The 12,565-nt window shown below is 43.2% G+C and overlaps 1 protein-coding gene across 1 annotated transcript; it reads right to left on the minus strand.

Annotated features, from left to right (window-relative positions):
* Positions 1–279: 279 nt before the first annotated feature.
* LOC139262673 (ferritin, higher subunit-like) lies at positions 280–12,565 on the minus strand. The gene is made up of 7 exons (XM_070877825.1): positions 12,464–12,565; positions 11,742–11,941; positions 10,881–10,994; positions 2,032–2,134; positions 1,313–1,459; positions 799–924; positions 280–435 (listed from the first exon to the last, which is right to left on the minus strand). Exons 1-7 carry the CDS (start codon positions 12,563–12,565, stop codon positions 280–282), a joined length of 948 nt encoding a protein of 315 aa, XP_070733926.1.

A 12,565-nucleotide genomic window follows, 5' to 3' on the forward strand; every position in this document is an offset into this window, starting at 1 on the left:
GAACACTGTTGCACAGCTCAGTGTAATTTTTGTTTTATGAAAAGCACATTATGTTAATTGAATGAATGGTTGGTTATTTTTCAAACATGCAAAGAGACAAAACCCAGTCCAATGTTGAACAGTTTATTTAGTTATGTTACATTTCACATCAGGCTCTCAGGTCACACAGCTTCTTGTAAAAAGTCACAAATCATCACTCCCTATAGGATTGGGGGGTGGGGGAGGGGGGTAATTATATAAATACAAGTACTAAACAATAAGCTTGATCCAATAGACAGTTTAGTCACACTCCCACTGGGTGTGCTTGTCAAACAGGTACTCTCCCAGGCCATTCTCAGGGGCTCCCAGTCTCTTCAGGTTGGTGATGTGATCTCCAAGCTTCTTGATCATCTTCACTTGTTCGTTCAAGTAGTGAGTCTCCAGGAAATCACACAACTGAAAGAGGGAAACTAGTTATGTCCCGCAGCAGATATCAAGGAATGTCAGCTTCACCTTCAGAGTTTGGATTTTAATCCTCTTAAACTGGAGGATAGTCAAGTGGTGCAATTGAGATTGATGGAATTACTGCATCATTAGATTAAAATTTATTGCACAATAGGTGCTCAGATCCTGCGATCACAGACACATTTACTAGTTACTGTCTACAGTAGGCCAACTTCCCGCATCCCTTCCCACTGCTCCCCAACATAAAATGGAGAGACACCAACACAAAGCTATTGGGCATGGAGATCTTTTAATTAGGCTTAAAGACAACAAGGTTTCACAATCTCAGCACAAATTAAATTATTAAGAACTTACATGAGGGTCAGTGCTCCCAGTGGAGAGTTTGTGCAGATCCAGCAGACTCTGGTTGACATTCTTCTCCATCTGCAGAGCTCTCTGCATCACCTCCAGACCATTGCTCCACTCATCCTGCTCTGGTTTCTGGAAAGAAACAAAACTCTAATAGTTCACCAACACTGGATTAAATAAACATTTGAAGCAAATTAGGGGTGCAATCAAAAGTCTACGTTACCATGAACATATTTGCTGGGATATAAAATTGCCATTAACCTACAGCAAGCACTAGAGTCATATGGATAAGACAAATAGCTTGGATGTATTTAAGGGAAAGCACATGGGGAGAAAGGAATAGAACAATATGCTGATCGGGTTAGAGGAAGCATGCTTGTGTGGAATATAAAAACCAGCACAGTCCAGCTTGGCTAAATGGCTTGTGTGCTGTAAATTTGAACCAATTTCTTGACAATGTAATGGGAACATTCAGTCTAATGGGAGCCAGACAGAAGGCCACTCCTTTATGGAGTCCAACCTTAATATCTGCCAAAATGATCCGTCCTCCACGCCGATTCTGGAATTTCATCAGTCTCTCAGCATGCTCACGTTCCTCGTGTGACTGCTCCTTGAAGAACTCCGCAAACTGACGCAGGGCAACAGCATCCCGGTCAAAGTAGAAGGACTGTGGAAGGATAAGAGAATATTTAGGTATTATACTGCAGACGCATCACCACGTGTACTATAAATAATATCACCTCAATATTGTGCTTTCTTTCAAAGGGTTCAAAGTCTCACTAAACTAGTATGTACATGGCCATGGAAACAATATGTTCATACCCTATGCAATAATAAACCTTGGCCCAACATCAATGACTTTTTTTGCAGGGGGGTGGTGGGGGAGGAGTGGAATGGGAAAGAAAGGTGTTCCAGATTTCCACCATACTTGCAGGAAATAATACTTCCTGACTTGCCCCCTAAATAGACTAGCTCTAATTTTAAAATTACATCCCCTCATTGCAAAGGTAAAGTACAGAAGGTCCATGGAGTTACTTAGAATGAGGATACAAATTCTGAATTTCATGCATTAAGTGCAGAATGTATTCCAAATAAACTTCAACAAGCTCAAGAGAGCTCAGGAAAGTGACTCATTAAGATTCAAGATACTCAGAATAGGTGGGCTGGATATAACACAGAATTTAGTAAATTCACATAACATCGTATCCATTGTGAAATGGTCAAAAATACAAAACACACCATGGAGAGATAAACATAGGAGGAATAGAGCTCCATGTTGATCTGCTTGTTGACAGCATCCTCACAATCCTGGTGGTAGTTCTGATGCACTTGAGAAACGATTCTGATTATTTTTCACAAATCTAAACTTTGTTGAAGCAACAAGCTGAAATTTAACGAACCTCAAACTCCTGTATTTATACTGCTGGATAATCCAAGGCGTGGCAGCCTAGAGGATGAGTGACAGTCCTCAAAACCCAATCAGAAGTTGTTGTCTCTCAGAGCACCAATCAACTAAAGGGAGGAGGGGTTGGACTCCCAGAGCCAGTCAGATGTTTGAGGAATGAGCATCTTTGGCTGACAACTCAATGAGCATCTGAATTGTCCGAACTTTCCTCAAACACAGTTCATATATTCAGCATCACAGGTTTAAATGAATCCTCTACTCTTTAGGCTAATCAATAGCAAAAAACTTATAAGTGCCCCTTTATGAGAGGGAATAAACAATATGTTCCAAATCTGAGAAAACTAACATAAAAACTTTTCAAATTATAATTTAGATCCGTGTGTCCACGTTGCACTCAAGTCCCTCTCGTGCCCACTGACCACGGTAAGCCTCAATCACACAACAAGCACCGTGTGCTCCCTCTCCAGGGACATAGAAACATAGAAACATAGAAATATAGAAAATAGGTGCAGGAGTAGGCCATTTGGCCCTTCGAGCCGACATCACCATTCAATAAGATCATGGCTGATCATTCCGTCAGTACCCCTTTCCTACTTTCTCTTCATACCCTTTGATCCCTTTAGCCATAAGGGCCATATCTAACTCTCTCTTGAGTATATCTAATGAACTGACATCAACAACTCTCTGCAGTAGGGAATTCCACAGGTTAACAACTTTCTGAGTGAAGAAGTTTCTCCTCATCTCAGTCCTAAATGGCCTACCCCTTATCCTAAGAATGTGTTCCCTGGTTCTAGATTTCCCCATCGTTGGGAACATTCATCCAGCATCTAGCCTGTCCAGTCCCATCAGTTTCTATGAGATCCCCTCTCATCCTTCTAAACTCCAGTGTATAAAGGCCCAGTTGATCCAGTCTCTCCTCATATGTCAGTCCTGCCATCCCAGGAATCAGTCTGGTGAACCTTCGCTGCACTCCCTCAATAGCAAGAATGTCCTTCCTCAGATTAGGAGACCAAACCTGAACACAATATTCCAGGTGAGGCCTCACCAAGGCCCTATACAACTGCAGTAAGACCTCCCTGCTCCTGTACTCAAATCCCCTAGCGATGAAGGCCAACATACCATTTGCCTTCTTCACCGCCTGCTGTACCTGCATGCCAACTTTCAATGACTGATGAACCATGACACCCAAGTCTCATTGCCTAATCTGACCCTTTCCTAATCTGTCTCCATTCAGATAATATTCTGCCATCGTGTGTTTGCCCGCAAAGTGGATAACCTCACATTTATCTACATTATACTGCATCTGCCATGCATTTGCTCACTCACCTAACCTGTCCAAGTCACCCTGCAGCCTTTTAGCATCCTCCTCATAGCTCACACCGCCACCCAGTTTAGTTTCATCTGCAAACTTGGAGATATTACACTCAATTCCTTCATCTAAATCATTAATGTATATTGTAAGTAGCTGTGGTCCCAGAACTAAGCCCTGCGGCACTCCACTGGTCACTGCCTGCCATTCTGAAAAGGACCCGTTTATCCCGACTCTCTGATTCCTGTCTGCCAACTAATTCTCTATCCACGTCAGTACATTACTCCTAATACCATGTGCTTTCATTTTGCACACCAATCTCTTGTGTGGGACCTTGTCAAAAGCCTTTTGAAAGTCCAAATACACCACATCCACTGGTTCTCCCTTGTCCACTCTAGTAGTTACATCCTCAAAAAATTCCAGAAGATTTGTCAAGCATGATTTCCCTTTCATAAATCCATGCTGACTTGGACCTGTCACTACTTTCCAAATGTGCTGCTATTTCATCTTTAATAATTCATTCCAACATTTTCCCCACTACTGATGTGAGGCTAACCAGTCTATAATTATCCATTTTCTCTCTCCCATCTTTTAAAAAAAATGGTGTTACATCAGCTACCCTCCAGTCCATAGGAACTGATCCAGAGTCGATAGACTGTTGGAAAATGATCACCAATGCATCCACTATTTCCATGGCCACTTCCTTAAATACTCTAGGATGCAGACTATCAGGCTGCGGGGATTTATTGGCCTTCAATCCCATCAATTTCCCCAACACAATTTCCCGCCTAATAAGGATATCCTTCAGTTCCTCCTTCTCATTAGACCCTCAGTTCCCTAGTAATTCCAGAAGGTTATTTGTGTCTTCCTTTGTGAAGATAGAACCAAAGTAATTGTTCAACTGGTCTGCCATTTCTTTGTTCCCCATTATAAATTCACCTGAATCTTAATGCAAGGGACCCACGTTTGTCTTCACTAATCTTTTTCTCTTCACATATCTATAGAAGCTTTTGCAGTCAGTTTTTATGTTTTCAGCAGGCTTCCTCTCATACTCTATTTTCCCCCTCTTAACTAAACATGTTGTCTTTGTTTCTATGTCCTCCTCTGCTGAATTCTAAATTTCTCCCAGTCCTCAGGTTTGCTGCTTTTTCTGGTCAATTTATATGCATCTTCCTTGGATTTAACACTATCCTTAATTTCCCTTGTTAGCCACGGTTGAGCCACCTTCCCCATTTTATTTTTACTCTAAACAGGTATGTAAAATTGTTGAAGTTCATCCATGTGATCTTTAAATGTTTGCCTTTGCCTATCCAAAGTCAACCCTTTAAGTAACATTTGGCAGTCTATTCTAGCAAATTCACGCCTCATACCATTGAAGTTACCTTTCCTTAAGTTCAGGACCTCATCTCTGAATTAACTGTGTCACTCTCCATCTTAATAAAGAATTCTACCATATTATCGTCACTCTTCCCCAAGGGGCCTCCCACAGCAAGATAGCTAATTTGTCCTTTCTCATTACACATCACCCAGTCTAGGATGGCTAGCCCTCTAGTTGGTTCCTCAACATTGGTCTAGAAAACCATGCCGAATACACTCCAGGAAATCCTCCTCCACCGTTTTGCTACCAGTTTGGTTAGTCCAATCCATATGTAGACTAAAGTCGCCCATGATAACTGCTGTACCTTTATTGCACGCATCCCTAATTTCTTGTTTGATGCTGTCCCCAACCTCACTACTATTGTTTGGTGGTCTGTACACAACTCCCACTAGCATTTTCTGCCCTTTGGTATTCCGCAGCTCCACCTATACCATTTCCACATCATTCAAGCTATTTTCTTTCCTTACTATTAGGTTAATTTCATCTTTAACCAGCAACGCGACCCCACCTCATTTTCCTTTCTGTCTATCCTTCCTAAATGCTGAATCCCCCTGGATGTTGAGTTCCCAGCCTTGGTCACCCTGGAGCCATGTCACCGTGATGCCAATTATATCATATTCATTAATTGCTGGCAGTGCAGTTAATTCATCCACCTTATTAAGAATACTCCTCGCATTGAGGCACAGCGCCTTCAGTGTTAACTTTTTCACACACTTTGCCTTTTTGGAATTTTGTTGTAATGTGGCCCCTTTTGAATTTTGCCTTGGGTTTCTCTGCCATCCATGTTTACTTTTCTTCTTTCTATCTTTTGCTTCTGCCTCCATTCTACTTCCCTCTGTCTCCCTGCATAGGTTCCCATCCCCCTGCCATATTAGTTTAACTCCTCCCCAACAGCACGAGCAAACACTCCCCCTAGGACATTGGTCCCGGTCCTACGCAGGTGCAGACCGTTCCGTTTGTATTGGTCCCACCTCCCCCAGAACCGGTTCCAATGTCCCAGAAATTGAATCCCTCTCTTCTGCACCACTCCTCAAGCCACGTATTCATCTGAGCTATCCTGCGATTCCTACTCTGACTAGCACGTGGCACTGGTAGTGAGGTCCTACATTATAATTTAACTTCTAGCTCCTTAAATTCATCTTGTAGGACCTCATCTCATTTTTTACCTATATCGTTGGTACCTAGATGCACCATGACAACTGGCTGTTCACCCTCCTGCTCCAAAATATCCTGCACCCGCTCCGAGACATCCTTGACCCTTGCACCAGGGAGGAAACATAACATCCTAGAGTCTCGATTGCGGCCGCAGAAACATCTATCTATTCCCCTTACAATAGAATCCCCTACCACTATGGCCCTCCCACTCTTTTTCCTGTCCTCCTGTAGAGCAGAGCCACCCACGGTGCCATGGACGTGGCTGCTGCTGCCTTCTGCTGATGAGTGATCCCCCCCAACCATACCCAAAACGGTATATCTGTTTTGGAGGGGGATGACCGCAGAGGACTACCTTCCTTCCACTGCTCTCCCTGTTGGTCATCCATTCCCTCTATGGCTGTGTAACTTTTACCAGTGGTCTGACCAACTCACTAAACGTGCTATTCACGATATCCTCAGCATCGCGGATGCTCCAGAGTGAATCCACCTGCAGTTCCAGTGCTGCAATGCAGTCTGTCAGGAGTTGCAGCAGGACACACTTCCCGCTCTTGTAGTCGTCAGCAACAAAGGAAGTGTCCGAGTTCCCACATAGCACAGGAGGAGCATAACACGTGTCCGAGCTCTCCTGCCATGACTTAACCCCTAGATTGAATTAAATTGGTAACAACAATGATAAAGGTTACCTGCTGATAAGGAAAATAAAAGAAAAAGTACTCACCAATCACCAGCCAAACACTTACCCCCTTGGCTGTGATGTCACCTTTCGATTTCTTTCGACTTCTTTGTTTACCTTCTGCCCCTGCTGCAGCTGCACCAGCTGAGCCTCTCTGACTACCTCACCGACTGCCTCACCGGCTGGCCTCCTCCTCGAACTCCCACCTCCTGCTCGAACTCCCCGGACTCCCGACTGTTGGGCCTTTATAGGCCACTGGCTGTTTGAACTCCCGCCTGCTCGAACTCCTGTGTGACCTTAGTCTTTTATTGCAGGTCTGCCGAGTGCCTCTCCAACCTGTGATGGCTTCTTAAATACCTGTGCTCCCAAGGGATTATGGGGTTCCTTGGGACTCCGAGGAATGAGCCGTCTGGGAGCTGTACAGAGGAAATATAAGTCCACATATATAAAAAGGAAAAGAGTGGCTAAAGTAAATGTTTGTCCCGTAGAGGACGAGACAGGGGAATTAGTAATGGGGAACATGAAGATGTCAGAAACTGAACAAATATTTTGTATCAGTCTTTACGGTAGAGGACACTAACAATATCCGAACAGTGGATAGTCAAGGGGGCTATAGTCAGAGAGGAACTTAACACAATCACTATGGAGGTGGTACTCAGTAAGATAATGGGACTAAAGGCAGATAAATCCCATGGACCTCAAGGCTTGTATCTTAGGGTCTTAAGAAAAGTAGTGGCAGGGAGTGTGGAGACATTGGTTGTAATTTACCAAAATTCCCTGGAGTCTTGGAAGGTCCCAGCAGATTGGAAAACTGCAAATGTAACGCCCCATATAAAAAAAGAGGCAGACAAAAAGCAGGAAACTATAGACCAGTTAGCCTAACATCTGTGGTTGGGAAAATGTTGGAGTCCATTATTAAAGAAGCAGTATTAGGACATTTGGAAAAGCAAAATTTGGTCAGGCAGAGTCAGCATGGATTTATGAAGGGGAAATCATGTTTGATAAATTTGCTGGAATTCTTTGAGGATGTAACGAACAGGGTGGATAAAGGGGAACCAGTGGACGTGGTGTATTTGAACTTCCAGAAGGCATTTGACAAGGTGTCACTAAAACGGTTACTGCACAAGATTGGGGGTTGGGGGTAATATATTAGCATGGATAGATGATTGGCTAACCAACAGAAAACAGAGAGTCAGGATAAATGGTTCATTCTCTGGTTGGCAACCAGTAACTAGTGGGGTGCCGCAGGGATCAGTGCTGGGACCCCAACTATTTGCAATCTATATTAACGACTTGGAAGAAGGGACTGAGTGTAACGTAGCCAAGTTTGTTGATGATACAAAGATGGGAAGAAAAGCAATGTGTGAGGAGGACGCAAAAAATCTGCAAAAGGACGTAGGCAGGCTCAGTGAGTGGTCCAAAATTTGGCAGATGGAATATAATGTTGGAAAGTGTGAGGTCATGCACTTTGGCAGAAAAAAATCAAAGTACAAGTTATTATATAAGTGGGGAATGATTGCAAAGTGCTGCAATACAACGGGACCTGGGGAGTACTTGTGCATGAAACACAAAAGAATAGTATGCAGGTACAGCAAGTGACCAGGAAGGCCAATGGAATCTTGGTCTTTATTGCAAATGGGATGGAGTATAAAAGCAGGGAAGTCATGCTACAGCTATGCAGGATATTGGTGAGGCCACACCTGGAATACTGCGTGCAGATTTCGTTTCCATATTTACCTTGGAGGCAGTTCAGAGAGGGTTCACTAGGTTGATTCCAGAGATGAGGGGGTTGACTTATGAGGAAAGGTTGAGGAGGTTGTGCCTCTACTCATTGGAATTCAGAAGAATGAGAGGTGATCTTATCGAAAAGGATAAGATTATGAGGGGGCTTGACAAGGTGGATGCAGAGAGGATGTTTCCACTGATGAGGGAGACTAGAACTAGAGGGCATGAACTTAGAATAAGGGGAAGCCCATTTAAAACTGAGAGGAGGAGAAATTTCTTCTCTCAGAGGGTTGTAGATCCGTGGAATTCACTGCCTCAGAGAACTGTGGAAGCTGCGACATTGAATAAATGTTGAGACAGAAATAGACAGTTTCTTAAACAATAAGAGGTTAAGGGGTTATGGGGAGCAGGCTGGGAAGTGGAGCTGAGTCCATGATCAGATCAGCCATGATCTTATTGAATGGCGGAGCAGGCTCGGGGGCCATATGGCCTACTCCTGTCCCTATTTCTTATGTTCTTATGTTCTTATGTAAGTCATGCTTGAATATAAATACTCATCTAGGCCTATATCAATTTAATAGGCTACAATTTGGTGTTTTTCCACCCCTGCCATATTCTAAGGGGTGATGAACCAGATTTTGCAAGGTATTGGAGGGGTTGTATGTTTTTTAGAATACATACTAATTTCATCACCAAATAGGCAAATTCATAACATATTGAATTAAGTCCTCAAATGGCTGGAGAAGCACCGAGTATAAGTGATTGCTTGCATGTGTGAGTTATTTCAAACCTCAGTGGAGTTCTTAGGGTTGAGTAGACAAAGATGATTTACATCCAACCAAGGGATGCAATCAGAAATGCACCCACTCCCCAAGAATGTCACTGAACTTCGATCATTTTTGGGTTTTTTGAATGATTATGGGAAGTTCCTACCAAATTTGGCTACAGTGTTACATCCAGTGAATGATCTAGTGAAAAAACAGGTCCATTGGAAGTTGTCAGAAGAATGCGACACAGCATTCAAGGAGTATAAAAGCCAATTGGTAGACAGCACTGTGTTAGTTCACTTTAACGTATCTAAGGAGATCACGCTAGCATGTGACGCTTCTCCATATGGAGTTGAGGCAGTGATCTCTGATGTACTACATAGTGGTTCAAGCTACGGTGTCCCTGGAGATGGAGCATGAATTGTCTGCCAGTATGCTCACGGTCTTCCACGAGAGGTAGGCACCGGGGGCAACAAAATTTTAAACTGATTTGTTTAACGGCCAAAATTTCATTTGTTTATTTGTCGGTTCTAGTGCCCCCTTTTAAGGGTGGGCAGTCACATGATTTATGGTTTCACTTAAAATAGTTGTACGACATCGTGTGGAGGAGGGACCAATTGCTTTTGCTTCACGCATTCTCAGTGCCAGTGACCGTAATTATGCGCAAATCAAAAGGGAAGGTTTGGCATTACTTTTTGGGGTCAAGAAGTTCTACAAATACTTGTACGGTTGTAAGTTTACCATTGTTACAGACCATATGCCTCTGACAGCAATCCTCCATCCAAAGTCCCCAGTTCCAACATTAGCTGCAGCCCAAATGCTGAGTTGGGCTTTGATTTTGTCCACATATACATGTGATATTGAATACAGATGATCAGCTGATCACAGTAATTTTGATGCTATATCTAGATTGTCTTCCCCATCACAAGTTACGCCCGATAGGGACAAAGCGTTCGATTTTTCATACGACTATTTTAGTTGAAGACAATAATCAAGTGCCCCCTGATTAAAGGGGGAGGGGCATACTCCAAATTTTTCAGGTGCCCTCTCGTTCCCCCCCCGCAAGGGCACCAAAACAGAAATAATTGCCCCCTGGCGAAAAGGGTGGCGGGGGCACTAAAACTGACAAACGTAGACAAATTAAACTTTAAGCAATAATAATCAAATTAAAATTTGGTTGCCAGGGTAATGATGCACTCTAGTCCCTCCGGCGCCCACCTCTCACGGAAGGCCACGAGCGTACCGATGTACATTGCATGCTCCATCTCCAGGGACACGCTGGCTTGGATGTAACCGCGGAAGAGAGGCAGGCAGTCGGGCTGAACGATCCCCTGCCTGGACCAGCTGATGGCCCCCTTGAGAAAAAACAAATCGCATTGGACTGAATCCCATATCACTATTGCACAACTACGTGCAATTATTGTCTAATGTAAAACATGTTAATTGCTTATTTTATCAACTTAATATACAAGGAGACAAAACCCAGTCCAATGTTGAACAGTTTATTTACATTTATGGTACATTTCACATCAAGCACCCAGGTCTCAGCTCTTTGTCCAAAGTCAGAAGCCATCATTACCAACACAATATTTTTAATTATCTAAATACTGTACACAATTGTTTGATCTCAGTCAATTCAGTCACTCTCCCCCAGGGTGTGCTTGTCAAACAGGTACTCTCCCAGGCCTTTCTCAGGGGCTCCCAGTCTCTTCAGGTTGGTGATGTGATCGCCAAGCTTCTTGATCATCTTCACTGGTTCATCTAAGTAGTGGGTCTCCAGGAAGTCACAACTGAAAGAGGGAAACTAGTTATGTCCAGCAGCAGATATCAAGGAATGTCTCCCTTCAGGAGTTTGGATTTTAATCCTCTTGAACTGGAGGATAGTCAAGTGGTGCAATTGAGATTGATGGAATTACTGCATCATTAGATTAAAAACTTACTGCACAACAGGTGCACAGATCCTGGGATACATTTAACAGTCAGTGAACTTCCCCACCCCTTCCCACACAAAAGCCAATGAGACACTTGCACAAAGCTATTGGGCATGGAGATCTTTTAATTAGGCCGAAGCACAGCTAGGTTCCACAACCTCCAACTTACCCGAAAGGCAACATTAAATCAAAAAGAACTCACATGAGGATCTGTCCTCCCAGTGGAGTTTGTGCAGATCCAGCACACTCTGGTTCACATTCTTCTCCATCTGCAGAGCTCTCTGCATCACCTCCAGACCATTGCTCCACTCATCCTGCTCCGGTTTCTGGAAAGAAAGAAAATTCTACATTGAACACAGAATGGATTAAACAAACATTGTAATGTATTGAAGGAAATTCAGGGTGCAATCAAAAGTTTACTTTACCATGAACCTGTATGTTAACTTAGTGGCAATTCTGTTTGCTATCACAAACTCTGCAGTTATATTGATGAGGCAAATAGCTCAGATATATTGAAGGGGAAGCTAGGCAAGTGCATGGGGAGAAAGGAATCGAATGATATGCTGATAAAGCAAGGAGAGAGGAGGTTTGTTGGAATGTAATCACCGCAAAGACCAGTTTGGCCTGTGATGTAAATTGGAACCGTTATCAAATCCAACCTTGATGTCCGCCAAGAAGATCCGTCCTCCACGGCGATTCTGGAATTTCATCAGTTTCTCAGCATGCTCACATTCCTCCTGTGACTGCGCCTTGAAAAACTTGGCAAAATGACACAGGGCAACATCATCCCAGTCAAAGTAGAAGGACTATGGAGGGATCAGAAGAGTACTTGGGTATCATGTACAGTACATATCAATCTCAATATTTTGCTCTCTTTCAAGGGTCCAAAATCTCACAGAACTGGTATATACTGTCATGGAAACAATCTTGTCATACCCGACAAAAAACTACAGCCTAGCATCAAAGTCTTTTTTAAATTTGAGGGAGATGGGAACGAAAGTGTTCCAGATTTCCACCACTCTTGCAGGAAATACTACTTTGATTTCCACCTAAACAGGCTAGCTCTAATTTTAAGATTACATCCCCCATTGAAAAGGTAAGGTACGGAAATTCGATGGAGTGATTTAGAAGGAGGACACAAATTCTAAATTCCATGCATTGAGTGCAGAATGTATTCCAAATAAACAACAAGAAGTTCAAAAGCACCCAGGAAAGTGAGTCATTAAGACTCAAGATACTCAGAATAGGTGGGCTGGATACAGCACAGAATTTAGTAAATTCACATTACACAGTCTCCATTGTGAAGTGGTCTAAAATATAAAATTCACCATCGAGAGATAAACATAGGAGGAATAGAGCTCGATGTTGATCTGCTTGTTGACAGCATCCACACAGTCCTGGTGGTAGTTCTGACGCACTGGAGAAGCCAT

Source organism: Pristiophorus japonicus, chromosome 4, assembly GCF_044704955.1.
Source record: "Pristiophorus japonicus isolate sPriJap1 chromosome 4, sPriJap1.hap1, whole genome shotgun sequence".
Classification (NCBI taxonomy): Eukaryota; Metazoa; Chordata; class Chondrichthyes; family Pristiophoridae; genus Pristiophorus; species Pristiophorus japonicus.

Coding starts and splice junctions, on each gene's coding strand:
- LOC139262673 (XM_070877825.1), bottom strand. CDS start 12,565: ATGGCTTCTCCAGTGCGTCAGAACTACCACCAGGACTGTGTGGATGCT. Junction 11,942..12,463: donor CCTATGTTTATCTCTCGATG/GTGAATTTTATA, acceptor ATCCCTCCATAG/TCCTTCTACTTTGACTGGGA. Junction 10,995..11,741: donor AGGCCAAACTGGTCTTTGCG/GTGATTACATTC, acceptor TCCCTCTTTCAG/TTGTGACTTCCTGGAGACCC.